General features: G+C 41.9%; 2 protein-coding genes across 11 annotated transcripts in view; one reads left to right on the forward strand and one right to left on the reverse strand.

Moving 5' to 3' along the window:
- The window catches only part of PDSS1 (decaprenyl diphosphate synthase subunit 1), a 68424-nt gene extending 50674 nt beyond the window's left edge, over nt 1-17750 (reverse strand). For 3 of the 9 annotated variants that reach the window (XR_010933608.1, XR_010933615.1, XM_067701700.1), the window contains exons 1-5: nt 17525-17748; nt 13632-13696; nt 11958-12078; nt 9207-9337; nt 305-446 (exon numbers count right to left, since the gene is read on the reverse strand). Coding sequence is in view for 6 of the 9 variants with exons in the window: in XM_067701700.1 (XP_067557801.1) it covers nt 305-446; nt 9207-9337; nt 11958-12078; nt 13632-13696; nt 17525-17662 (597 nt within the window). In the remaining 3 variants the exon portion in view is untranslated. Of the gene's footprint in view, nt 1-304; nt 447-9206; nt 9338-11957; nt 12079-13631; nt 13697-17524 lie in introns of all 9 variants that reach the window. The other 6 variants (XR_010933613.1, XM_067701739.1, XM_067701748.1 and 3 more) reach the window with 4 other exon arrangements.
- A 52-nt stretch (nt 17751-17802) lies between these two features.
- LOC137204315 (protein adenylyltransferase SelO-like) overlaps nt 17803-27595 on the forward strand; it is a 28181-nt gene continuing 18388 nt past the window's right edge. Inside the window, exons 1-8 of one of the 2 annotated variants that reach the window (XM_067701510.1) lie at nt 17803-18327; nt 21678-21796; nt 22415-22543; nt 23796-23860; nt 23943-23999; nt 24091-24189; nt 24379-24446; nt 26972-27059. In XM_067701510.1, the coding sequence (XP_067557611.1) occupies nt 18021-18327; nt 21678-21796; nt 22415-22543; nt 23796-23860; nt 23943-23999; nt 24091-24189; nt 24379-24446; nt 26972-27059 (932 nt within the window). In that variant the 5' untranslated portion in view covers nt 17803-18020. The remainder of the gene's footprint in view (nt 18328-21677; nt 21797-22414; nt 22544-23795; nt 23861-23942; nt 24000-24090; nt 24190-24378; nt 24447-26971; nt 27060-27595) is intronic. The other variant, XM_067701501.1, reaches the window with a different exon arrangement.

Genomic DNA, 27595 nt, shown 5'->3' on the forward strand with positions numbered 1-27595 from the left:
GATGAAGCATTTTTTTTTTTGCGGTAGGCCTGTCACTGTCGTGGCCTCTCCCGTTGCGGAGCACAGGCTCTGGACGCGCAGGCTCAGCGGCCATGGCTCACGGGCCCAGCTGCTCCACGGCATGTGGGATCTTCCCAGACCGGGGCACCAACCCGTGTCCCCTGCATCGGCAGGCGGACTCTCAACCACTGCGCCACCAGGGAAGCCCATATTTTACTTTTTAATGAGACAAATCTGGAAAATAAATGCAATCCAAAGAGTATGGGATTTAATAAGAAAGATTTAAAAAACCAAAAAGCCATACCTTCTTTTCACCCCAGATCTTATTAACTGTGTGTTTTCCTCTTCGGGAACTTGCATCATCAATGACATCATCATGGACCAGGCTGGCAGTGTGGATCATTTCTGCAATTAAGGCTATGGCACGCTGGCTTGCTTGCACATTTCTAGTTAACAGAAAGCAATGCTTTTTAACAGAGACACCGCCTATAACCTTCTCAGCAATCATCTTGTGAAAATTGGACATCGGATCTAGGATAAAGAATTTTATTTCTCTAAGAGAAACTATATAAAAACTTTGGCTTCCCTACACAGCCAATTCTATCATTTGGAGAACATTTTAAAAATGCACAAGATACCCTGTACCAAGATTATGTTTTTGGGACACCACACTAAGAAGTAGAATTTGTATAATTAACAACAAAAAAAGGATAAACACCTGAGATGTCTGGGTATCTGGCTGAAGAATCATCGTTATGTCCTATAACAGTGGTCTTGGTCAGTTGGTCAAGTTTACAGTTAGGTTACAATTAAATTTCAGGGGTGGATGGGGAAGATGGGTGAAGAGCATTCTAAAGAAGTGTATGAAAGAACCAACGGTCACTGTGTTCAAAACTTTTAATAATGTCTTAAATATTTAGTAAGAAGACCTTGATAACCAAGAGAGCTGGAATTCATAATTCCAATTGGCTATTGATATTGGTTACCAATATGAATTGATAATTCATATTGGAATATGAATTCCAATCCAAATTTAACTTGTGCATTAGAAATTTAAACTTTCATTTTCCAGATTTAACACAAAATACAGGAGAAACATTCCCAAGAAGATAATTGGATGCGACTTTTACAGTTAAAAGGGAACCCCAATTTCTTTTTAATCATCATTATTCTCACCATCATCATCTATGGGAATTTAAAAAAACTGAATTTTAAGAAAATCAAACTCGAGAAATAACCAACTGAATTTTCTGAATCTAACACAGAAGCCTGGCTCAAACACACGCTAACTAAATGTTTTATTTATTCCTATAGCTTACTTTTCAAATATCACCACGTTCTCTCTTAGAAGGAAGAAAAGAGAGAGGGATACTGAAATGTGACTTTTTTCTTTAAGAACCTAATCTGAACATCTGCAAAAGCCAGTGCTCATTCTAATTCCTCAGATCCAGCAGAAAGCCATGAAAAATGAAGTATAACTAACATTAAAGATGCTGGAATTTAACTACAAACACTAAATCAGCCTGAAGACTATCTTCCCGTCTTGCTTGAAATGTAATTTTAAAATATGGTGCTTTACCAGCAACTCTTACTTAAGATTTTTAGAACTAAACCTCAGAATCTTCCAACTGCTTTTAGCCCAGAAATCAACTGTAAAGTGCTGCTCGTTATTTATTAATGTCACAATTATAACAGTTCTAAACACTTCTGGATCACAACACATTCTTCTGAGGAGGGAGAAGTAAAGAAACAGAGGGGAGGGACAAATCATCCTGTAAAACTACTTTAGTTTATGAGAAAATGGAGCTTTGGATGGCTTCCAAGAGCTTGTTCTGAATCCTTCTGTGAGAAACTCACAGACCCTATAGAAGGAAGCTTGGACCTTAAGTATTTTTCAGGTAAATTTACTGGATCCTGTCTTAATGCACAAGAAAAGATGTAGACTTTTACCGTTGTTTTTTTACATAAATAGAAAGACTATTTCTTTAGAACATTTTCTCAATGAATTTCAGTCTGATGAAATATACACTTGCTACTCATTAATAGTAGATCTTACCTTAAACAACTGGTAAGACCTCTAAGCCTTTCTCATGTATTTAGAGGTCGGGCACCACTTCCGTTATCACAAACTACGTCAGCAGGCAGGGGTCCTGCTGGGAAGCTGCAGTAAAATGGCAGTACTCACTGAGACACTGGAGTTTTTTGTAATTTGAAGATATTAAAACAAAGATTTCTTAAAATATCTTGAAATTTCATAGACTACATATATGTAAAAATGCCTTTTCTATGGCTAAATTGATGAAATCAGGATTCTTGCTTAGAAAGTTATTTGGCATCGTGACACAGCCCCTACATAGGATAAACATCACATTTTAGACGCTTTATCATTTTACCTGATGTACTTTTTCCTGCACAATTAGCCTTTAACATGTGCCAGCTTCTATCTGGAAAATACTGTCACTACGTATCCACAGTACAGCATAATGGTCTGCAACCCAAATTTACAGATCACAGAAACAACTCACACTGTTTTGAAGATGAAATCTTCGAAGTACCGAACTGAGTCATGCCTTCAAAAAACTGGGCATCATGTCTACTTCCTGCTGTGAAAGAGCTGCCACACTTTCCCAACTTCTGGGAGAGGTGCTAAGAAAAACCAGTCAGGCGAGACAGCAGGAGAAAATGAGGCCCCGAGTCTGAGTCTCGAAAGGTGGCTCTGTCCTCCATCCTTCACACCTGCAAGAGCGTGCGATGACTCAGCCAGCCCCTCACAACAGTCAGGTTTTTCCCTCTTCATTAGATTTCAAACAACATTTTTATAATGAATAATTTCAAGCACAGACGGAAACAGATGGAATAATATAATGACCCCCCACATACCCTTCACTAAGCTCACATGTGATTTAAATAAAATGCTTTTTCCTCCTATTCATACTGATATATAATGCCAAGTCTTAAAGAAATGACAAGTAAACCCCCAGTGTGGGAAAACTGTCTCCAAAAAGAAAGTCAAACCTTATCAATGGGTTACCTTGATTTGCAACAACTGAGGGAAGCAGAAGAATTTAAATAGTAAATGTGGTTTCACTCTAACCGAGACAGAGAAGCTTCTATTCCCAAAGCTACAGAGGTTGTATAAAGACCAGAGTTCTCAGCTGGGTTACAGAAGGCTGTTTCTATTTCCCAATGTTCTTCTGTTTATTTTCTTCTGCCAATTCTAAACAGAAGCGTTTCACTTTGTTTGTGAGAACTCTGACAAGATTAGTGTTTCTTAAATATCATCTCTTGCCCACTGTGTCAAAATCAATACTCTTGAAAATACAGACTGAAAATTCCTTAGACTTAGGAACTGGGATCCCTCATGATGGGGCTCAGGAACTGGCATTCTGAAGCAGCAGTCCTGGTGATTCTGACACACAAAGTTGGGGACATGCTGCTCTGTAAGTGGGGTATTCGCCTGACTGACTGCAAGCCCCAAACGGAAGCTTCTCCTGAGAAGGGATTTGACACAAGCTCAGCCTCTGCTGCCCCCCTGCAGCCCCGCCTCTAAACCGCAGGCATGACCTGAAACTTGGGGGCCCAGTTTAAAGGTCTTATGCCAACGACTCCCCAAGTCTCTTCGGAGCTGGAGGGCAGGAGGTCTCCCCTGTTCTGAAAGGCACAGTCATGGGAGGGTGACCTCCTCTTCTCTGACACTTCGCATCATCTCGAGTTTTAAAGGCACGAATGAACACTTTATCAGTTTGGTACTGAAGAACTCTCTAGTTAAAATGCAAACAAAGTCTCTCTCTGTCTGTCTCTAAAATTCTTCAGGATGTGAACTGCATCTCCTAGTTGTTACCTGATAAAAGTACACACTTGTGTACCTGATAAAAGTACACAAGTTTTCAGTATGCTGAACGATATATCCACGTCACTTAAGATTCTATCTTTATCTGCCACTGAGCTGACTTGCTACAAGTTTGGGTCCCTCAACTACTGACACTGTGGAAAGTGTTCAGCTCCCCCCTGGGTCTGCGCTGCCAGATCTGGTGCATCCGGAAGCGGTACCTCCAGAGGGAGAGAAAAGTCCCAGCAGGCACACTCTCCACACTCGTGCGATATGATGTGAACGATGGGGTTTGTCCCAGTTTCCTGTGGCCCGGTGACAAAACACCACAAACTTGGTGGTTTAAATCAGTAGAAATTCTGCCACAGTTCTGGAGACCACAAGTCCAAAAGCATTTTCCCTGAACTGAGATGGAGGTATCGGCAAGGCCAGGCTTCCTGCAGAGTCTCAAGGAGAGAATTCTTTCCTCGCTCCTTCCAGTTGTGCTGGCTGCTGGAGGGCCTTAGTTTGTGGCCACAAGCTTGAAGCAGCCACCTTCAAGTCTCTCCCCTCCATCTTCACACGGCCTTCTCTTCTGTTACGGCAATCTCCCTCTGCCTCCCTCTTTAGGGATACAAATGACTGCATTTCCGGCCCATCAGATAATCCAGGATGATACCCCCATTTCAAGATCCTTAACTTAAGCACATCTGCAAAGACCCTTTTCTTGCCATATGATGTAACACTTACAGGTCCCAAGGATTAGGACGTGCATACTTTTGTGGGGCCATTTTTCAGCCTAACACAGTTTCTTACTTTCACCATCCTCCTCTGCTGATGCGCAAATGTTTCCTTTTCAGTGATCTGATTCTTAAAATTACTTGATTTTACTTCATCTGTCTAAAATCTTGTTTCTCCACATTACTGACACGACCTTGAAGTGTCTCCCCTTCCGCAGCGGCGTCCAGGTTGAACGCGGGGGACGGAAGGCGTTCCTGCCCACCCCTCACTCTCGCTTCTCATCCTCGGCCCAATATTTCTGTTCCCTGGCCTCTGCCCCCAGCCACTGCGGTCTTGTTCCCTCTCCCTGTATTCCTTACTGGCACACTGATGCATGAACATCAAAGGTGCCTTCCTTCTAAGGGACAGCAGAGTACAGGGGGGATACCTGTGAGCTCCAACTTGCCTAGCACGTCATTTTCCTTGGTCACTGGCCATTCACCTTTGAAAACCCAAACAAGCGCACCAGACTACAGTGGAGACTGCCTTTCTTTGGAGGGAAGAGCGGTTTTAAGCTTGATCCTAACGGTAATGAATCCATCAGCAGTTTTAGTATCAAGAAAAATTAACTGACATTCAAGAGCAGCAGCTCCTGAATCTTTCAGATTTATATCCAGATAAAAACAGATGTCTGCAAAGTTGCATCGTAAATGATGCAGGATTCATGCTCCTGGTTATTTTCTTGCCACTGAAGAAACACTGCATTTTGGAAGCCCTGGACATGTGGAGAGTGACTCCATGATGATATCTCAGACCTGCAGCTTATCCAGGCTGGCTTTCTCCACAGGATCCAGGGTGCAAAAGAATAATGCAGCATTTGGGTTTTTTAAATTGAGCACAGCTGATGAACGTGTAGACGTTGATTCCTTCAATGATAGAATCAGCCTCCCCCTGGGTGGTGGGAGCCAACGAGTGAGCACACACCATGTTCAAAGCCCCATAGCCGCCTTGCTCTCAATGATGTTCCCCTTAGGCTTGGGCCTGACCTTACCCATGAAATGGACAACCACCTGGTTATCAAAGCCTCCTCTACCTCAGCAGGTATCCCTTATCACAGACTTTACATCAAGATCCATTTTAATTGAGTATGGACACATCAAGAGTGCCATCTCCTAGGTTAAAGACAAAAATATTTCTCGTGGCACCAAGCTTCCTAACCCATAAGCCGCCGCAGCAGTAGCTGGCTCAATGATGCAGAACACACAGAAACCAAGAATGGTTCCAGAGTCGTTAGCGGCCTGACTCTAGGAATCATTCATGTGAGCTGGTGCTGTGATGATGACTGTTTTGTTAGTTTCCCTAGAGTAAGTTTTTGTAGTTTCCTTTGTCTTTATGACAATCACAAAAGTTACTTCCTCTGAATTTAAGAGTTTTATCGCATTTGGAAGCTTGACCTATTTACTAATGTGAAAACTGCATCTTATCTGTTCTATCTAATCAAATGTCTGGCTTTGTAAACTAGACTAGTGGGATTCAATGCCACTTGACTATTTGTACAGTCAAGATCAACAGATCTGTGCCCAATGTAACTTGAGTAGGCCTGTTATCCTAATCACTGGCAGTGATATCCACTTTCCAGTGCCAGAAGATTTCCACGAGAAACTGATGGTGTCAAGACTGATGATAAGAACAGGTGCCTTCAGTGAGGTCTCTGAGTAGGACAGGTTTGGCTTGTTTGAGAAGAGACAGTAATTGTGTTGTGGTCAATAAGTAGAGCAATTTCATAGAATCTATTCTTTATAAAGCTCAGTTCTGACTTGGATTCTTTGATAAGGTAAGTTCTGACCCACAGGTAGTTGGGTTTTGCTGCACTCTGTTGAGGGTTGGGTTCTTGGGAAAGCACTCTCACGTTTAAAGTACAGAATGTCTACTCAGAAATGCCCTTGGGATCAACACCTGAGGGAGGGGGAGGAGACAAGAGGATAGGGTAGAGGGAGAAGTTTCTGCAGTGCAGGCCCATCCAGAGCCGCAGCCACTCCGTCGTGTGCTCTGGAGCTAGAATGGCCCTTCATCTGTCAGTCCCTGGATGTGGACTGGCTAAGGTGAGAGGATTCTCTGCAGCCGGGGAAACCCCTGAAGAGGCTGCGAACTGAAGGCTCTCCACCAGCAACACTGGCCCAGGAGCTGGGGCAAAGGGTCCTTCAGGGAAGGGGGATCTGGGCAGCGTGGCTCAGAATCCACCACAACTCTGTTTTCTGGACCTTTCAAGTCTGATTATCTGTTGTATGCATCCTACCTTACCTGACCAGGTACTGTAGTTATCAGGATACACAGAAGAAAAATAAAGATGAAGCCTTAAGGTTTTGGGGGCCATATTACCCTTTAAGAATATGCTATAAGCCATGTATACCTTTGCGTGCAAACATATGAAAATTTCTGCACACAATTCTAAGGGGGTCACAGACCCCCCCACCTGCACCCCAGCTTTCACGGACCTCAGGTTAAGAACTCCCAGTGAAGTGATCTAGCAGGGAACACATAATGGACGACGGAAAAGCTTAATACAGGAAAAAGAGAAACTCAGTAGAAGGTAGTTCCCCCACCCCCCATTTCTTAAGGTATCTGTTCTATTCTGTTTTCCAAAATCCCCTCCAGGATTACTGTTAACCTATTTAATACACATCTCAGAAGCAAGACGATGATGTCTAATAAGCCTTAGAGGAGCCATTAAACTGTGACTGTCAAATGATGAAGCAGGCCTCTCGCAATTCTGCCAACACCAACAAGCAGGCAGGTGAAGTAGTGGAACGGCTGCTGGTGGCATCAGCTAGAAACAGAGGCCTGCGTGGTCCTGCCCAGAATCTTTTACCTTTGCCCCACATGGCTCTAAACCTCTTTCAGCAAGCAAAATCACAAATGGCCCAGGCCCTCCCCCCATTCCCCACCCCCTCTTGCTTTAAGTGGCTTGGAAGTTAACAGCTCAATATTTGGCCTATTAAGAGCCTGATCCAAAAGGGTCCTTAGGAAGTAAGTATTCTCAAGAAGCTGGGGCTTGGAGAATAATATCGTTAGGCTACTGTACCACCCAAATGCACGCCACAGTCACGACTCACATCCTGATGCCTCCATACTGTGCCTTCAGCAAGCCCTAAGCTGTAGCCAGAACATCCCCGGAGAAGGGAGAATTGAACTTCCTTTTCTTTAAACCAGCAATGCCTTTTCTGGGTATATAGTCTCCCATTTTTTTTCTGCAAACAACAGTTTATACAGTTTCAATGAGGTAAATTGAAGACTGACTCTGGGGATAACAGCTGACAGGATTTAAGGTGAGCAATGCAGAATATTTTCCTTCCCTTGTTTTCGGTGAGGGTGATGAACCGTATTGTTAATCTGAGAAATTAAAAATATAAACACACACTATCTCTAGACCAGTGGTTCTCAACCAGGGACGATTCTGCTCCTCCGGGGACATCTAGCAATGTCTGGAGAAATTTCTTGGTCATCATCAACTAGGGGAGGGGCTGCCAAACACCCTACAAGACACCTAACAGTCCCCGCGGCAAAGAATTATCTGGCCCTGAATGTCAGCAGAGTCACAGCTGAGAAACCCAGTTCTAGACCACGTGAGAGGTATTTCAAGTTTGGTTCAGAGGGAGCATTTCTGCTGCCCTGCCTTCCGGCAAGGTGAAAGTGGTCCTGATGATGGGAAAATGGTCACTGCCAGAGATTTCACTGCTTGTTCAAACTATACTGTGAGCACTTGGAAAGTCTCAGGGTAAGTGGGAGGCACCCATGAGCATGGAATCATATCGTGGAGCTGGATAGGCACAGCAGCGGGGCACAAACGGCTGCGGGCAGAGGCAAGCATGTGCTAAGAAGCAACATCTGACACTCATTCTGACAGCAACCTTAAATTTAGTGCTGGCAAACCTTAGGCATTCCTTAAAGTGCTATCTACAGAGAAAAGGGAATGTAATGCAAATGTTCAACACTAGGGAAATGTATGAGTCTATTACTGTCTACTGGAGGTTTTATCAATAGATTACATGATGTAACAAAAAAAATTATGAAAACACTCCAGTAACATGGCAAAGAGTCTAAAAAATAATGGCAATGGGTCCATTGTCGTTTTCCTTTAATATTAAAACATTGCAGTTGTTTTAATATTTGAAAAATTTATACATATTTGAAACATAGAAGGTGAAGACCGATAGTCAAAATGCCTTCTTTTAAGAAGATTTTTCTTTGGCACGTTTCCAAAGGCCACAGGAAGTCAGGCCCTGCAGTGGGTGTGGTGCCCAGAATCCAGGCCTAACTCATGACTTTATAACCATCAACCTTTGGACTAATGGCCCCGTGTGTACAATGATTACAAGTATGCATACATCCTGGTATTCTTTACTTCTGAATGAGAAAACTCAATGTGGCTTTGAAAATTCTTTCCAAAATGTTTATTTGCAGCTGAAGTTGTTCTTCCACAGATACTAAAAAGCATGGAAAAGGAAGATGCCCAGACTAGACTCCAGGGTGACCTTGGGAACACAAAGCTAGAAACTAACTGCCACAAAGTGAATTCTCAAATACATGCTACTTCTTAAACAGGAGATTAAACAGTAACCTTGGGAAGGAAGGTTTGCCAAATATAAAACCAATAAAGGGGAGAAAGTAAATAACTCACCGGGAGTTATTATGATGAATATTACAGGCTCGGGCCATTAGCACCACAATGATTGGTCGAAAGGCTTTTCCTTTTCCATCAAAGTAGTATTCACACATATCCTTAAGTTCTGTTGTAGATATGAATAGTTCCTGAAACAAAGTTTCTCTGTGTCAATACAGCATCATAACTGCACAGTCAGTGGGATTTCTTTCACAAAACTTTGATTTTAGTGTATTCATTTCAACTGAGAAATTCAACACTCAGTAGGAAGCGGTTCCAATGTTGTGTGGCCATAAAGCTGGCTGTGTGTGGCTGGGCCACAAGCAATGCCTGGCTCGCCCCCAGGGGCCTCAGTACTGGGGTGGGCACTGCTGCCGCCCCATGACTCCAAGAGACAGCAGATTGGGGGAGGAAAGCACCAGATGGCCAGTGACAGCTGGAGAGAGAAAGAAACAGGGCTGGTTGCAGCTTGGAAGATGGAGGGGAGAGGACAAATATGGGGAGTGTAGGAGCCAATGAAGCAGGAGGTCAGTGGGTATCGGGCTGGAAGACGAGACGTGGCCAGAAAGAAGAACAGGGGTCAGAGTCTGGCTCAGCCGTTACTTAGCCACACAAGCCAAAGGTTCACAGGGAAAGTGTAAGACATGGTTTACCTGATGGCAAGGAGCTTCCAATTGAGTTGGGAAAGCAAAATTTTAAAAAATGTGAAATATTCAGTGAATAATATGGTGGTAACTTGAACAATGCCGTACGTTAAGTGCATTAAAGTTCAAAGAATGGAGAGATCAGTGTGGACGAGAAAAACTGAACATTTCATGGAGGAGATAAGCTTTGACTGGGGATTACAGGATAAGTAGGATTTTGATTTCTGAAGAGGAGGGAGAGCCTTCCTGGTGATGGGCATGTGTGTTTACTGTATCTGTCCCTCAGGGACTTGCTGGAGAGAACCAGAGCTTATGCCCTGGGAGCAATGGGAGCTACAAATGGACCCAAAGGACCTTCAGCAGGGCTCAAGTGAACACGGTCCAGCAGGCCAGCCACTCACTCCCTCAGTTACTGACTCAGTGCCAAGGACAATAATAAACGCAGAGGTTTCAAAGATAAATAGGACGGCCCCTTGCCTACAGGCAGCTCAGAGTCTAGATGGGGGAAGGAAAACAACATTGCGGGGGGACTGCTGTCACGGAGGTAAGTGCAGCTGCTCTGGGAGCACAACGGGGGCGTCTCTGGCTCAGGCTGAGGGCGGGAGGAGGAAAGCAGGGCTGGGGACTGAAGGCAAGAGGCAGACGAGACGAGGAGGGTGTGGAGGGGAAGAGGAGGCTGCATCGAGGATCCTTTCCGGGTTCCTGGGTGGCAGCCTCCAATCAACAGGACAAACAAGAGAAAAAACAATCTGTAGGAAAAGGCAGAGCTTCAGATCTGCCAAGTGTGAGACAGTCACGGACATGCCAGGGAGCTGCCCAGTGAGCAAAGTTTAGGAGAGAAAATTCCATCTGGACTGGAGGTATTATGTGGGACTCATGAGCATGGGAATGGGTAAACTGAAGACAGAGAGAGAAGAGGAGCCGACAGAACCCCAGGGACGGCACAATTAATAGGGGTGGGGTGGAGGGGACAGAGAGGAACCCAGGAAGCTGACTGAAGAATGGCCTAAGAGTCAGGAGGACGAGCAGAGTGCAGAAGCCAAGAGGTGGGTTTCACAGAGGGGGCTGTGGGGAACAGTGTCCAATGTTCAAAGAGCCCGGGAAGATACAAACCAGCAGTGCCCACTGGATTTGGTGGAGGGAAGCAAAGTCAGTTTCAGAGGAGAGGCTGGAAAGGAAGGCACAGTGCGATGGCGGAGCAGTGGTGAAGGGGCAAAAGAGAGAGAGAGGCCAAGAATACTGGAAGGGAAGGGGTAGGAGGACACAGGGTCAAGGGATGGTCCTTTAAAAGACAAACAGGAAGAAACTGGAGCATCCAAAATGGATCTGAAAGAGAATGAGTCTGCAGATAGACAGGAGAACAGGGAATTGCAGGAGGAGTTCCTAGGGCCCCGAGGAGGCAGAGGGGATGGGACTTAACCAGAGGTACAGGGACGAAGCTGGAAAGGAGGGAACCCTGACTTCACTGAGGTGGGAGGGGAGGAGGCCGGCATGCAGCAGTGTGGGCTGCAAACGGCCCAGAGCAGGCGTTCAGGGAGTTCCTCCTTCATGGCCTCTGCTTGGTCCACTGGACAGGAAGTGGTGGAAACAGGAGAGTCGGGTGGGGGCTGCAGGGGCAAAGTGCAGAACCTTGAAACGGGAAGGAAGCTGACCAGGGGCACGTGAACATTTCTGGGCAGCATCTGAGAATCCACGTGAGGCTGGGGGCCACTGAAAATTTTGGGAAAAGAATGCTTAGCGAAGAAAGCCCTATTTGGGTCAGCCTGGCACTGATATTCAAAACCCGACAGGAAGACAGTAGCAGGAGTCACCGGAGGCTTCATAGCCTCACCAGGCCTGGAGCACGGGATGGATTTGGCAAGGAAAGGTTAGATGACTCTTTGGACGTGTACCTGCTGCCTGTACCTTTTTTTTCGGTTTCCCAATTCTGCCATCACCCCCCTCTGGACAGTAACTTGCATTGCATCCTCCACGATGCCCCACACTTGTTGCTCAAGAAACATTTGAAACCTGACATTTGGGAATCAAATCTGCAACAGCACGGCACACATGTGAAAACCTGCACTGTTTGCTCATAATTCTAAGAAATCAACATTACTTTACAGCATCGTCAAAAATATCTTACCTTCCTGATGTCCTCGTACAGACCTTTCAAGTCTCTCCAGCCAAGGTTAAAAGGATCAGTGTATTTCTCACCGCTCCGTGTTCTACTACAGCAGCACACTGCTGGCGTCACGTGATGGAACCTGGAGAGGCAGAAATGCACACAGTGGAAGACTGAGCGTTACTTTACTGAGATAACTTCACTTTTAAGTAAGAATTATACAGACCTATGCATATATATACAGCAGAGTATGATGATGGAAAATTTAAGCCCAGATACTTGCTGGAAATTAAGTATGAATATAAAAAGGTCATTATAATTTAGAAAAACATAACAGAATTCTGATCTTGCTCAACAATACATCAATTTTTATAACCAGGACCCTGGGAACCCACAAAATCAAAGAAATATAAACCATGTTCATTGTGTTCTGAGTTTAAATTTTATACAGTTGGGCCTCCATACCTATGGGTTCCGCATCTGCGGATTCAACCAACCTCGAACTGAAAAAAAAATTTATATATATAAAAATATATATTTATATATATAAATATATAAACTCATAAAATTCCAGAAAGTTTCAAAAAACGAAATTTGAATTTGCCATGCTTGGTAACTATTTACACAGCATTTACATTGTATTTACAACAATTTGCACAGCATTTACATTGTATTAGGTATTATAAGTCACCTAGAGATGATTTAAAGTATATGGGATGAGGGGCTTCCCTGGTGGCACAGTGGTTAACAATCTGCCTGCCAATGCAGGGGACACAGGTTTGAGCCCTGGTCCGGGAAGATCCCACATGCTGCGGAGCAACTAAGCCCACGAGCCTGTGCTCTAGAGCCTGTGAGCCACAACTACTGAGCCCATGTGCCACAACTACTGAAGCCCTTGTGCCTAGAGCTTATGCTCCGCAACAAGAGAAGTCACCACAATAAGAAGCCCGTGCACTGCAACGAAGAGTAGCCCCCTCTCCCCTCAGCTAGAGAAAGCCAGCACACGTCAACAAAGACCCAACGCAGCCAAAAATATAAATAAATAAATAAATAAATTTAAAGTATATGGGATGGGGACTTCCCTGGTGGTGCAGTGGTTAAGAATCCACCTGCCAATGCAGGGGACAAAGGTTTGATCCCTGGTCCGGGAAGATCTCACATGCTGCGGAGCAACTAAGCCTGTGCGCCACAACTACTGAGCCTGCACTCTAGAGCCCGTGAGCCACAGCTACTGAAGCCCTCATGCCTAGAGCCCATGCTCCGCAACAAGAGATGCCACCGCAATGAGAAGCACATGCACCACAACAAAGAGTAGCCCCCCCCATCGCTGCAACTAGAGAAAGCCCGCGCATAGCAACAAAGACCCAATGCAGCCATAAATAAATAAATGTTCCTTTAAAAAAAATAAAGTATATGGGATGATGTGTGTAGGTTGTATGCAAATATTATAGGACTTGAGCATCCCCAATTTTGGTATCTGAGGTGGGGGCGTGGCTAGAACCAATCCCCCTCCACCATACCAAGGGACAACTGTATTCCCATTTTTTCAAAAGGCAGAGATCACACAGAGCAGATATTGTGGCACTTAGTTAAACAGCATATCCAATTTGTTGGACTAGCCCATCACAATTTAGAATAGAAATTTACTGGCAGTATGGCCAATAATTTTAGTTGCAATACGGATTATAAACTTACCGTGATATACTATACATATTTGGAAAGGCAGATGTTAAACTCTTCACAAGATTAAAATAGGACATCTATAAAATAAAAGTATTAAGAAACTTGTAAGAATATTTGTGAAAAACTTGTTTATAACACTAGATAAATTAAAACTCCCATAATTTATAATAAAAGTAACCTTTTAGTTGTCCATTTAGACTGCAGACTTTAGAAAAAAATAAGTTTTCTTTCCTTATTACAAAAGCAATATTCGTCATTACAGAAAATATAAATATAAAAAAGCAGAAAATAAAAAGCATCTATAATCTATCCCTTCCCCCAAAGACTGCTCCATATTCACATCTATCTTTCCAGATCTGAAATTCCCTTCCATTTAGCTAAGAGTGGGCAGAGAATAGTAAGGATTAGTGTTGTTTACACTCTTTTAAAGTCTTAACTTGTTTTAAAACAAAGAATAATCAAGATCCCAAAAGCATCTGCCCAGACAGTGAAAAAGAAAGGATTTCAATGTTAAGGAAGAAATTTACAGTTACACAAACACTGCCTATTTCAAGCCACTGTTCCTGAATATACTTGGAAATGGTACTTCTTGAAAAGTAATGTCAACAAACAAGCAAGCCCAGCAGCACATTTTGATAATATTAATGAGAGATCAAGAACAACAAGAGACGACTTCTAAAGGATTCAGAGGTGGTGCCGACAAATAGTTCCAACAATTATTGTGCACAGCAGTGGGGACCCACAGATACAGCAGCTAACTTGAAGAATTCAGGGACACAGGCATTTCAAAAATTACTAATTTACTAATCTGATGTGTGAAGGGCTCTTACAGAATACTTGAAGAAAATATCTTGACAAAGGATGGATTTAGCAGTAGAAAAAGAAAACGAAGGTAATAAAGCCTTACAATGTGCTTTCACACTATTTGACTCTCACAACTACTTGTTCTTATACAGCCGGGGAACCTGAAATTCAGAAAAGTCTGAAAAACTGGTAATACGGGTATGTTTACAATATATCAAAAGAAAAGAGCACCTACAGCACTGTGTGCATTATGTGATTCCACTAAAAATGTGTACACCCACACACAAAAAATCAGAAAACAGGGTTTAGAAGCATATAAACCAGGCTATTAAAAATCGTTATTTTGGAATAAATAGGATCGTGGGAGCTTTTTGATTTATTCTTTTAAAATTCATATTTTCTGAATTTTCTTTAGTGAACACACCCTGCTTTAGACATACTAAAATGACAATAAAGGTTGACTTTGCCAGGCAGGCAGTGGCCAAAGAAGGCGGTCCTGAGTTCTATTTTCACCATAGCATTATATTCATTAAACCAGTAAGGACATTTATGACACCCCAGGCATTAAAATGTCCTACGGAAAAGAAGTGATAATCCTTTCATTTTACCATTACATGACACTTAACCTACTTCTGTCAGCCTTCATGCGTGAATGATTCACACGAATTTAGGGTTTATTATGATGCTTATTCAGTCTGAGACCTAACCTCTAACTTGGGGTGAAGAGTTAAAATTACACAGCTAGTACAGAGGCTCTTAACTGGGCAGTGCAACAGTGTAGCTTGTTGAAAGCCTGGAAGGTGGATCTTGGCTCAGATCCCAACATTTCCCGGTAGTTACCTTGAGACAGCTTTCTGATAATCTCTACTCACAGAGATTCTAAGATTAATTGAGAGATCATATGTAAGGCTCTTAGCTGTGTACATTTAATATGGTATGTACTCAACCAAGCTGTCTTCTGCTTTAAGAGTACCTTCAGGCGGGCTTCCCTGGTGGCGCAGTGGTTGAGAGCCGATACAGGGCACACGGGTTCGTGGCCCGGTCCGGGAAGATCCCACATGCCGCGGAGCGGCTGGGCCCGTGAGCCATGGCCGCTGAGCCTGCGCATCCGGAGCCTGTGCTCCGCAGCGGGAGAGGCCACAGCAGTGAGAGGCCCGCGTACCGCAAAAAAAAAAAAAAGAGTACCTTCGGGCAATGTTTCCCAAAGTGAGGTTAGAGGTGCTCAGGAGAACAGGAAAGTATTCAAAGGGAGTGGTGTGACCGGAGCCACTTGGTGTGCCACTGCTAGCACAGGCAACAACCATCTCCCAATTCCGATTTTGTGTCTTTCCATCACATATTCTCCCTGAAAGTCAACCTTGCCTCTCATGAAGTTACTTTTTTTAAAAAAGAGAAAATGCTGAGTAAGAATCAAGACATACTGACAAGCGATTTGTTACAATCATATACACACTTGTTTCTGTCCTATTCCAAGATGTTTGAACACTACCAATGAAGAAGTTGAGAGAACATACAAACATCAGGAAAAATGGAGCTGTGCTGGGAGAGACGGGCGTGGCTTTACTGTTGTTGCTCTTCGTCCCCAAGGACTATCAGGCCCTATCGGACTTGAACTAGCCACAACACACCCTCCTGAGGCAGACACCAGAAGGCTCATGTATTTACAGTGAAAAATACCACTGACACGAATCAGAAATACACGGTACTGGCATTACCAGCAAGGCTCCTCCTTGTGGTCATTAAGGCAGACATGGAAGACATCCAGCATATTCTCTCCAGGAAAGCACCCTTTCTGTGGCTAAGATAATTGTTTAATGGGCATGGAATTTAAAAATAAATAAATAAATAAGGAGCATCAAAGAAAAGAAGTATCAGTAGCATCAGTGGTGGGTGCATCCATCTCTCCAAATAACATCCTCATCTGCGGTACTGGAAATATCTGAAGGCTGGCTAGGACAGTACTGAAATGGATCCCAGCAGACTCTCTTTCTCCCATATCTCTCTTTACTGCCTAATCCATAGACTAGCCCAGCGGCCATTCTCTCTCCAAATGTCTATTTTGGATAAGTTGTGATTATGTATGCATATGTATCCCAAAGTAGACATTTAGAAATACTACATATTTCATATTGGGAAATGGTCTTTGATGGACACGGAAGAGTCCTAAATTCAAATAAACTTTAAAAAAAAATGAGCCTGGAGGATGAGAGGAGAACACATACAATTACTATGCGACCGGAGAAGTCTCTAAAAGGACAGTGAGTCCACAGGCCTTGCGTGGTTATGCTTACCAGTACGAGCCTAGCCTGTGGTACGCCAGGAATTAATCACTACAAAGTGCGGCAAAGGACTCACAGAGCCATAGAAACTTGTCAATACACAGGAGCTAAACTGACCGGAAAGGGAGAAAAATGAGATGGAGTCCAAAGGCAGCAGGGGAGAGCGTCAGGGAGTCACGGTTAGTGCTCAGATTCTGACTCTGCTTCAAGAAGTCATAGGTCGATTTAAAAATCAAGGTTTCTCCACTTGCGACATCCTCAGGCCTCTTCTCCTTCCAGCCCGTCCAGGTGTGCCCTCCCTCCGAAACAACTACCGCAGGACTGAACTCCGGTCCACTCTAAGCATCAGCCCTGCGTTCTCCACGAGACTTTTCCGCCTATTCCGAGGCTACCCGGACCCTCCGTATCTCTGAGCGCTCAGAGCACCTTTTGCTCTAAAATCCCAATTAAGTTCTGTTGCCCCCGAAGCCCTGGCTGTAACTCGAAAGGAAACACCTGCAGACGCTCTCCACGCTTTACGCATACCCCAAGAGACCACTGGGCCACACCTGCGTTTCCCCGGGACCTGGCTTCTCACCGCCCCTTCCCCACACCCGAGACGCTCCCCTGTCCCCAGGACACGGCTCTGCAGCCCCGCGCGGGTCGCCCACCCCTCGGTTCTGTCCCGTCCTCGGTGCCCCGCCAGCCCTGGGTCGCGTCCCAGCGCAGCCTCGCAGCCCCCGCCCGCCGCTCGTGCAGCTCGCCCTCATTCATTCTGCGGCGCCGCTGTCATTAGTGCGGTGACCTCTGCGCCCAGCTACGGCGCGCGCTACCCGGCCTCACCTGCGCGCGGGATGCAGCGGCGGCGGCGGCGGCGCGCAGCCCGGACAGTCCCGCGCGGCCGAGGGAGCCGGGCCCGGGACTCCGCGCCGCCGGCCTCCAGGAGCAGCCGCGCCGCCACCGCCACCAGCACGAGGCCATGGTCCGCGTCTGAAAGTCGCGGCAGAGCTGCAGCTCCGCCTCTGGCCCGGCGGCCCCTCCTGCCGGGACCCGGAGCCGGAAGCCCGGCAGCGGAAGAGCTTCTGCCTCGCCAGCCCCGCCCCTTCTCGCTTCTCCCGAGGGCGCGTCCCGCCCCGGAGGAGGAGGAGCGGCCGCAGGGGGCTGAGCGGCGGTGGGGCGGCTAGATCCCCTCGTAACCCCGCCCGCCCGCCCGCCGCTGGCTCGGGAGAAACTAGCGTGATCTTCCTTCTGGGGAGCGGCCTCCCCCGACCCCGCCCAGCCGGTGCCTCCAGCAGTCTCCGCAAAAATGCACCCGTGTTAGACCGGCTGTCATCTAGAAATGCTACAGGGCGCCCGACGAACAATCACGAACTTTCCTGTTGCGTATTTAGGCAGAAGTAGGACGCGAAGCATCGGGTTCCTGTCGTGCTGCCTAATCCGGAGGCTCCAGTTTCCGCGGCTGCTTCTCTTGGGTGTTACCTGCCACGCCGTCGTCTGCTCCTTATGGCGACCTGGCCTTGCAGGAAGTGCCAGCCTTTTGCATCTTTACAGTAACAAGTCAAACCCCGAGCAGGGCTATTGTGAAAGAGAAGTTAGATTAGCCTCGTCTCTCGACTTCTGGACGCTCTCCTCTGAAAACCTTATAGGTATATTGTGGCCTAGTTTGGCAATCTTGCTCACATCTGGATATGTGAGTCCCGCTCGTGGGTGTACTGAGCTGTGCGAAGTTGTTTAATATTTGGTAATGTTGAACCTACTTGTAACCAGCCCGGGGAATACTGGAGAATGGACAGGATTAATGCCCGTTAAGGGTTAGAAAGACCTTTCCTTAATTCTGTGGCCAGATCTACTCTTCTCATGGTAATGAGAGGGTGTCTTTATAAGAGAAGTGATATAATTAATCATTCAGTACATGCGTACAAACGCACAAAGCCTATCAGAGAAAGTGTAAGCATTGGGGATACAGAAATAGAAGAAGCTTAACTCTGTCCTCAAAAAATTCACTCTTATGAGAAAATAGACCAGCAAACAGGCAAATGTGATGCTCTGATATTTTTTCTTGTTCTTCTGACTCATGCATTTTGCATTAAAGAATGCAAGTACCCGTATAGCTGAGCACATTTTTACATTTATCTTCAAAATTTTTTAACTGAATAAAAGCATATAATAAAGAAGTTTTTAAAAATGTCAGTTTTATTGAGGTTTTTTTCCCCTAATTTTGAAGAATATTATATAAAAGATGTCAGGTGCTTTACAAATTAAGGTTGTTAATATGCACCTGTGGCTTATCTTGATCTAGGTTTATGTATTAAGAAATATCCACAGGTGGAGTTGGCCAAAATAGAGTGTTGCAGTAAACACTTGTACTTGCAACAATCCTGTGACTTAGAATATTTTCATTTGCCCTTTTTTTATAGGTAGAGAAACAGATATATAGGAATTAAGTGTCTTGCCCAAGCTCACATAGTTGGTAGATAGAGCACTACACAATTCTGTTATGCCATTTTCATTTAGAAATTGTTTACCCAGATTAAAACAATAACCTAGCTCTTAAAAAGATGTAATTTGGCAAAGCTAAGTAGGGGGGAAGGCAGATGAAATTTGTGAAGGCCTCCACCATTATAGTATAGCTAAACTTCCCATGAACAATAACCCACCAACAGGACATGCAGAATACAAAGTAGTTCCTTTGACCCAACTAGGCCAAGCATGAGTCTAGAAAGTTAAAATATTGTCTAAGCTGTGCAAGTAATTGCCAAAGAACAGACTCCTCTCGTGCACAGTCTAGAAATGGCTTGGGCCTTTTTGACTGCACTTATACAAATGAAACAACTAGTCACACTGATAAAAATGGAATAAGTGTACAGTTGAAACATTTTCAAAGTTATTTTGATATTGGAGAATTGGCTACACTCGAAGACATTTTATTTCCATAATGATGATACTGTTCAAAACATTAGGTAGGACCAGGTTTTACAGCCAAGGAGAGATTACATACAAAATATAACCATATATTGTTTCATAGTACTGCATAGAAACACCTCATCCTGATGTTATTAGATAACTGATAAATGAATTATCAATGTAACTCTGGTAACAACATTGATTGAGAGAAGAGTTGCACTGAAAGGTGAGCAATTTTTGTGCATTTCATATTCTTAGACCAAACTGAATTCTGAAGACTTGAAATAATACCCTTATTTCTACTACCGATTTCTCTGAAATGTTAAGATAACGGGTTAACATGCATTTGGCATTTTCTCTGGGGTCTTAGTCTATGACTGATTAGTTCGCTAAATGTAACAAGGGTGAGGACTGGGTACCTCTGAAGCAATTAGTCTTTTTTGTTCCCTGGCCAGTGATCACAGGTGTTAGGTGATCAGCTGCCTTGCCAAAATGTGAGTCAATCAGTACAAAAAAATAAGTATTAGTGAAACGTTATATACTGCCCATGCTCTACTAAAATTTTAGAGCATCATAAAAGATAATGCATTAATTATATAATTTAGTCTATTTCCACACAGAGGCTCTCCTAAAAGAGGAGAAAATACACTATTGGATCATCTGCTCCTAATCATAGTCAGGTTTTCTTGATGGATACTAAAATCTGTTTTTTGGTTGACTACCCATTTGTTCCCCCGTGATGCTGCCTTATTCACCATGTACTTAGGGGAAAGTGTAAAGAGCTAAATCTGACCCACGTTTGCCTGGTTTTTACTCATATGGAGAAGATATAAGAATTCTCTTGTTTCTATTATAACTGACATTTAGTTCACCTAGGCTTGTGTGGAATAAAAAAGGAGTTATTCCAAACAATAGAACAAATTGACATGATGCCACCTTTCTCCACTGATTCAAAATATTGTTTTCATTATATAGGGAATTCTTACATTACTTTGGACTGTTTCTGTGCTTTTTATGGAGTCCCATTGATTTTTGCATCTATTTTGGGGATAGCATTATTTTTGGGGATAGTTATTTTTACAATTTTTAAAATGATAAAGAAGCTCCCATTTCTGTTATTTAAAAAAGTGTTTTCTCAGATTTACACTTTCTTTCTTCAAAAAAAAATCCTACTACGATTTTTGACTGGATTTCCATTATGTTTAGTAAATAATTTGATTGGATTTCCATTATGTTTAGTAAAAATTTGGTGACAGTGACATCCTGATAATATCTCTATCCAGAAACATAGGTTTTTGTGTCCCTTGTTTTAGTAATACACCTGTCCTCTTCTATTTTTTGTTTTAATTTGTTTGGATTAGGAAAACATTAAGATTTTAAGAATTGTACTTAAAAGTAAACATTTTCTGAGTATCTAAAGCATGCCCAAACTCTCTTTTTTTCTCTACAGCTTTTTAAATAAAGTATATGGGCTTTAGTGCATGGACTTCATGAAACATAGTTTATCTCTTTAGAGGCAATTTTTAGAATTCTAGCCCTGTGAACAGGCACGTATCAAATGTTTTGAAGTTTCTGATGGGATTGGAAGCAGTTTTGTACATTTAGTAAAACATCTGTTGCCTGGTTTAGAGTTATTTACGTATGTATCTGTTTCCTTCAATTAATTATGATTTTTCTGAAGGGCAGAAAGAATGTGATTAAGTGTCAAATATTTTTTTGGTTGGATCTACTGGATTGGCCAGTACTGTAATTCTGATACTGTAATGCAGCTCACCTCATTTTATTCATATATTCTTATTTATAAATAAATTGCACATCCCGTTGGTCTCCCATAAGTGAAAATCTTTGAAGACAGGGTATGTGTCTTGTTTTAAACTTTTTTCATCTCCCATCTTCTTGGACAGTTTAATATACTGTAATATATGAATATTGAATAGATATGGTTGAAAATAAGTCTTTAAATAACAAAGTATGAACAAAGTAGTAGTTTAAGTTGATTTTGTTAAACAACTGTAGGCTTTCTAAGGACGATTAATGCTGTATATGCAACAAATGAGAACATTAAGAAGGGTTGTCTTTTTTCTTTTATCAGCTGTGTTGCCAATTGATCCTGTTAAAGAAAATTATGTGCGTAAAGTGAAAAACTGTGTTTTCTCAATTGCCTTCCCCACTCCTTTCAAATCAAGAGTACATCTTGTAGCAGTTTCAAAGGTTAGGCTTTACTTTTTCACAACACTTAACTCACTATAACTTTTGTCTAAAAAATTAGTAATATTTTTTTCAGAGTTAAATTGTTAATCTATTGATAAATGATTATCTTTGTGTTTAAAATTTGTAACTTGGAGAATGTCATTCTTAGAAGTCACTTTTTGATACTTATTCCTGGAGCCTAGTACTCAGTTTCATTTTAAAGTTATCTTACAAGGAAAACACACTTTTGTGGAAAAAAGGGGTAAATGAGTTAAATTCTTAGAAAGGGGCTCCAATAACAAATTCTAAATTATTCTCTCATGATATAGATGAATTTGGGATAACAATAGGACATTTATTTTTTTCTAGTTCCTTTAAAGAATATATACTAGGAAGAATATTATTTTACCATGCATAATAAGAAAGCCATAACAATTTTAGAACTATCTAATAGACCTAATTTTCCCAAGTAGCATAAATAATCCTAGAAAGTATGGTACATCTCTTCTGAGAAAATATTAATGTAATTTTGGAAGAAGTTTATCCTTTTAATTTTCTTTTTTCCATAAAGTTTATTTTCTCAAAAACTATTAAAGGATTACTTAAGTTTGTAAGAAGATTTTTCTTTTCCTGCCTCAGCAAGTGCTAGAAGATATTTTGGACCTTGATTTATCTGTCTCAGAAACAGATGATTTTATCCAGCTTGTAAGTGGCGAAAAGATAGTACCTGGATCCATTCCATTGGCTCACAGATATGGGGGCCACCAGGTAAGAGTAGCACCAATATCACTTCCTTATGCAAATATAAACAGCTGGTAGAAATGCTATCCTATTGAAGAAGTTATTTTGCATTAATTTCTAATATTAGTGTATTGAGACTTCAAGAAGATGTTTCTAAAAGAATGTGTCATATATAGATTAGCTGATGTGATTTCTTGTGATAAAGCTAGGGTGTAAGTTTTTCTAATGGAATTGAGAAAACTGGGGCAGCACACTATAACATTTCTGTGATTATCGCTAGAGAATTCATTCAGTGGAGTTTTGGCAAGAGATTTAGGCAAAGTCAGGCCACACAGTGAGTCAATATAAAAGCCTCAGAAGGGCAAATAGAATATAATTTTGCCAGGATAGCTGTAGAACATTTTTAGAACTGCTAGAAATTAAGTCAGGATTAATTGGGGATGTTATACATGCTGAAGCAATTAAGAAGGCACCTTCTAGAAATACGGCAAGACGTTGAAGCAAGTTCAATGTGTGGAATCTGATTTTAAAAAAAGGAGAGGAAACAGAACCAATTGTTGAAACTGCTGTGACTTTCTTGTGAGTTAAAGATTAATTGATTAATTTAAGAGAATAGAGTGATGTTTAACTTAGCAAGTAATTGTTGGCAATAATAATAATTACCCTCTTTTGAGCACTTTGGTGTGTTGGACACAATGCAAGGCATTTTGCGTATATTAACATTCATTCTTACAACAATCTGGCAAGGGTTTTCCCATTTTACAGAAGTGAAAGGTCAGTCTCAGTGAGATTAAGTTACTCAAACAAATTTCCACAACTAGTAAGTGGCACAGCTGGGAGCTGAACAACCACAAACAAATTTTAACAGAAAAGTTTGGAAACAGTTAACCATGTACATTCAAAAGCAATTTTTTCAGGTACAGTATGCTCCTGATTTTATATTGTATGTGTATAGTATAGGCAAATTTTCTACTAATAAATCATTCCTAGTTCCTATTCTGGAATTAAATAGATCAGTTCTCAGTATTCTACACCTAACAAACTTGAGCTCAGCTATAAGATGATGAAGAAATTAATTATATGTCTTAAATTTATGTTTTTTAAATGAATTTCAGTTACGTCTTATGGATTGAATTTTATTTTCACCTTTATTCAGGTTGTTGATTGTTACAATCTTAAAAATGCACTATTCCATTTTCAATTTTGACAAGGTAACTTTGATTATAAATTACAATAAAAACTTTAAAGGTTAATAAACATGAATAATTTTCCCTTTTAGTTTGGGATATGGGCAGATCAGCTCGGGGATGGAAGAGCCCATCTTATTGGAATTTACATGAACAGGTACTACATGTTTTCTTGAATAATAGCTTTTCTGCTCAATATAAACACAAATCTGCTAATATTTAGGTTTTTTTTTTTTAAGGCAGGGTGAAAAGTGGGAGCTCCAATTAAAAGGCTCAGGAAAAACCCCATACTCCCGGTACTTCTTTTTTTTTTCTTTTAGTCATCTAAATAAAAATTGGTGTTATCTTAATTATAACTGAAAATCTTTTTTATCATATTACCCATAGAAATGGCGACGGCAGAGCTGTGCTTCGTTCCTCCGTGAGAGAATTTTTGTGTAGTGAGGCTATGTACTATCTCAGAATTCCCACTAGCAGAGCTGCAAGGTAATTCCTCTTCCCTTGAAGCTAACTTTCAGGACTGCATCATGTTATCTCCAGAAATGTGTCAGTCAAGTGAGCAGATAAACCCCCAATAGCATGATTTCTCATCGTTTCTTATAGTTTTAGTTACTTCTTGAGAGCTTGCTAGAAGTACAGTACAGTATAACTTTGTTTGATTCTCTTACCTTTCAGTCTGGTTGTAAGTGATGATGCAGTATGGAGAGATCAGTTCTACAATGGAAACGTTGTGAAAGAACGAGGTAATAGCAGTTCTTAGAACACTTACATAAAGTTAGACTAAGTTCTTCAGGAACAACAGAAATTGGGCATCTTTGCAGTCTTCTTAAAACATGACCTGGGGATCTTCATGATGTAATTTCAGTGTTATGATATTATGATAGAATATCCTTTCCCACACCCTTACATCACTAACCCATCCTTTTCTAACAACAAACTTCTGGGAAGTTAACCTGGGAAGTTTATGAACAGCCAGCAAAACATTATAAAGCCAGTGCATGAACATTCATATACTTCCTTCCCAGAAGACCCCCTCAGACTTTACCTCAGATCCTGATTGCTCTTACTTCATGTTTACTTCCAGTAAGTTCGGTTAACTTTTCCTTCAGCTTTTAGTAGGTCAGAAATAAATTAGAAAGGGGATGAGAAAGTGCCATAGAGCAGTGAAAAAGGAAGAGCGAGAGAAACTTGACTCTGAGTCTCTGGAGAGGCAGGAGACCTGAAAATCAATAAGAAACATATTTAACTATTTAAAATGCAGAGCTATTGAGAACCGCTGACAGCCCTACTTGCTTTATTGGGCCCCTTGGACATCACTGTGTTACGGGCCAGTGTTTTTACTGCTGTTTATAGTGATTCACCAAGAGAACATTTTATGTTCTTCATGCTTTGCGAAAAATATGTTTTGATAAGGTTTTCATAATAATCCCCCTAGAGTATTCATGTTAATTAAACATGAATTAAAGTTTATTTATCTTTAAGGCATCTCTCTCTCTCTCTCCTAATATTATCTGGATAAAATGCATACTATTACTGCACATGGGGCTTTAACAGCTATTTAGGTCTTTTTGTTTATGGTGATTGGAAATGAGATTCCGATCACAGACTGTTAATATGATGGGCACAATACTACTTTTATGTCTGTGACATGTATATTGTTAATGTGAATTTTTTTTTGGCCGCGCCTCATAGCCTGTGGGTTCAATCCTGACCAGGACCTGGTCGGGATTGAACCCAGGCCCTCAGCAGTGAAAGGGCAGAGTCCTAACCACTGGACCACCAGGGAATTCCCTGTTAATCTGAATTTTGAATTAGATGGTTTGGAAACCAAACTGAATGGTTTCAAATTATCTCAAGTATTTCTCCTTTTTAGGCCATTCATAGAATTTCCACATCTAAGTCATATACAGATATTTTGATTGTGCTTTTCCCTAATATTTGCCCAGCAGACACTGTAGGAAAAGAGCTGGACAGGCAAAAAGAATATGTGAAACCTCTAACTGGCTCTGTGGGAATTGATTTGTGACTTTGGGCAAGTCACATTTTCCCCCTGTTTCTCCAACTAAAATGAGGGGTTAGATGAGATGACACCTTCTATGTGTTTCAGTAATGACATTCAGTGATTCAATGGCTATTTATAAAGCAAACATTCAGAATCATCTATTGAGCTCTTTTTTTCTAAATGAATGTATTTTTATTGCTAAAAAAAAAAAATACATGAAAATAAATATTCAGATTACTAGCGTGAATGAGTCCTGACTATATGGATAACTTAGTCAACCCAGAAAATACTAATTAGCCCTTTTCTGTGCATACCACTGGACTCATCTCTGGGGGTCCAGGAGTAATAAGTATATACCGTGGTCCCTGGTCTTAAGAAACTCAGTCTTCAGACACTATAGCAATAGTGTCTATAGCAATAGACACTATAGACTCCATAGCAAATGAATAATAAATAATCTGAGGTTAGGAAAAGGGCAATCCGGTTAGCTTTATGGAGGAAGTGGGAATTGACCTTGAGCACAAGATTAGAAAGTTAGCAAGGATTTCAGTATGGAGAGAAGAGGGGTTGAGGCAGGGAGAAGTGAACAGAGGCCCAGAGGTAGCAGCGAGTATGGTGTTTCACTGAAGGACAGCACCAGCAGAGCAGCAGCTTTGTCATCTGGGATAGACCTCACCTTGACATGGAAACACGTGTCAGTACAGCATTCCTTATAAGAAAAAAGCGTGACTTCATTTACTAATTGTATTACTAATGTCTACGATCAGAACGGAAGGTGGAAATAGAAGGCTACAAACAATCACAAAATGCATAGATTCACTGTATTTCTTCAGCATATTCATAAGTTAGAACATATGCAAATTTTTTAAATTGAAGTTAATTTCCAATTAGTTACACAAATGGAAGTCATGTACAGGGACTGTGCCACAGAAATATTCCACTAATTCTATATTTCAGGGTGAGGTACAGGGAAAAGGTCACAACTGAGGAGACAGTGGGAGCCTAACAGTTTAACCAAGTAGCATCTCACTAGGCTGGGGCCTCAGTATTTCTGAAGGTGTTGTGGTTCCTCACATTCTAACTGATTCAGGTGTAAAGAAAGACAGAAAAATCCTTGACCCTTTCTAGGATGTAAATTAATTGTTTTTCTGATAAATCCAATCACTGTATTCTTTTTTATTAAAGTCATTTCATTTTAAAGAAAAACATATGCTGTGTTTGCGTAGTTTAAAATAGTTTATGCTAAAATAAATGTTTCTTTTTCAGGTGCAGTAGTGCTGCGTGTTGCAAAATCATGGTTTAGAATTGGATCGTTAGAAATTTTGGCTCATTATGGTGAACTGGATTTACTAAGGTTAGAAAACCATTTTTTTCAATGGTAGAAGACAATTGAAAGAAATGCTTATTTATGTGCTGTGAAGTTAAAATATTTTTGGTTTTCTTGTAAGTAAAACCCAAACTTTCAATTAATAGATATTTTCAACACTTGCTGTGTGCCTAATATCGTGTGGGTTTCTATGAGGCTGAAAAACAAGGGTTTAGACCCAGTAGACCCTTTTCTCAAGGAATGCTTTTATCTAGTGTGCAACCCAGGTGGAACTGAGGGCCTCTGTGCTACCCAGACACCTGGGTGGAAGTGACTCAAACTGCCCAATTCTGCAATTCCCTTCCAAGTTCTGGGATTCCCAGGATGCGTCCTCTGTCTCATATGTCTTCTTTCCTGGACCCTGGTTTTGACATGTGTGTGATGCCTGTTTCATCCTGGGTTGACCCAGACATGAAGCTCAGTCCCTTCAACAGGACAATAGCAAACAAAGAACAGACTGAAATTGCACAAAGCACTTAAGAACAAACCTTACTGGAGATTTCTTCAGGGAAGACAGATGAATG

The sequence above is a fragment of the Pseudorca crassidens genome, chromosome 1, assembly GCF_039906515.1.
Source record: "Pseudorca crassidens isolate mPseCra1 chromosome 1, mPseCra1.hap1, whole genome shotgun sequence".
NCBI lineage: Eukaryota > Metazoa > Chordata > Mammalia > Artiodactyla > Delphinidae > Pseudorca > Pseudorca crassidens.